Source organism: Emiliania huxleyi (genome assembly GCF_000372725.1).
Source record: "Emiliania huxleyi CCMP1516 unplaced genomic scaffold EMIHUscaffold_4527, whole genome shotgun sequence".
NCBI lineage: Eukaryota > Haptophyta > Isochrysidales > Noelaerhabdaceae > Emiliania > Emiliania huxleyi.
Window position 1 is genome coordinate 868 of NW_005198589.1, and position 843 is coordinate 1710.

General features: G+C 62.4%; 1 protein-coding gene across 1 annotated transcript; it reads right to left on the reverse strand.

Annotated features, from left to right (window-relative positions):
- Nucleotides 1-288: 288 nt before the first annotated feature.
- On the reverse strand, nucleotides 289-786 carry EMIHUDRAFT_256239 (hypothetical protein; the record flags this gene model as incomplete). The annotated part of the gene is made up of 2 exons (XM_005768553.1): nucleotides 289-399; nucleotides 493-786. Coding segments are annotated over 2 exons (405 nt in total), but the record flags the coding sequence as incomplete, so codon positions are not given.
- Between the last annotated feature and the right edge of the window lie 57 nt (nucleotides 787-843).

An 843-nucleotide genomic window follows, 5' to 3' on the forward strand; every position in this document is an offset into this window, starting at 1 on the left:
TCATTGGGGGAGGTCATAACAAACACAGTTTAACAGGACCCACTGTGCACTAACCAGGGGTTGGGTTACGGCCTGTTCACTACAAGATGACGCTTGTATAACCAGGGGTTGGGTTAATTCAGCTTCATCTGCATCCCTCCCTCCACGCTCCAGCCTCCTTGGGTTGTCTGTCTGTCACATGTTCTCCCAAGTCTCCCTTCTTCAAAACAAATTCACAGAGCTACGTAGATTCAGGGTGCAACGTGCATGGACGATGGATGCTAGCGTGCCGATGGCACCTCTCCCCCGTCACGACGAGAAGGAGGGCAGCACCTCGACGACTTCGAAGGTGACGCCGCCGTGCTCGAACGCCTCCCGCCGCCCGGACGGAGCGAGGAAAGTGAGCGGCGGGTAGCATACCTGCGCGGCGCGAGACGGCGACAGCTAGGGCGTCGAGCGGCGGACGTGATGGGCTCGTGTCTTCGACTGAAGAGCGGGGGGGAGTGTCTCCACCGACGCTGCGCCTTCCTGCCCGTGCTGTGCGTGCTGCGTGTGTGCTGCCTTGTGCCGCGTGTGCACAAGGGGCGTCCGTGGCACGCACGCGCGCGCCTCCGCCTCGGCCGCAAAGCTAAAGAGATATAGGGTGATATATGGGGAGAGATGCGCCTCCGCCTCGGCCGCAAAGCACGAGCAGTAGCTCAGGTCTGCGCCGCGGTCAATAAACGAGTTTGCGCGGAGCTTGAACAGAAGCGCGCGCCGCCCCCGCAGACCTCCGCTCCCGCCTCCAAGGGCGTAGGCGATGGCAACCTGGGGGGGGGGGGGGGTATCGCGGATGCATTCGCCGAGGGTGTGGAGCAATCGAGC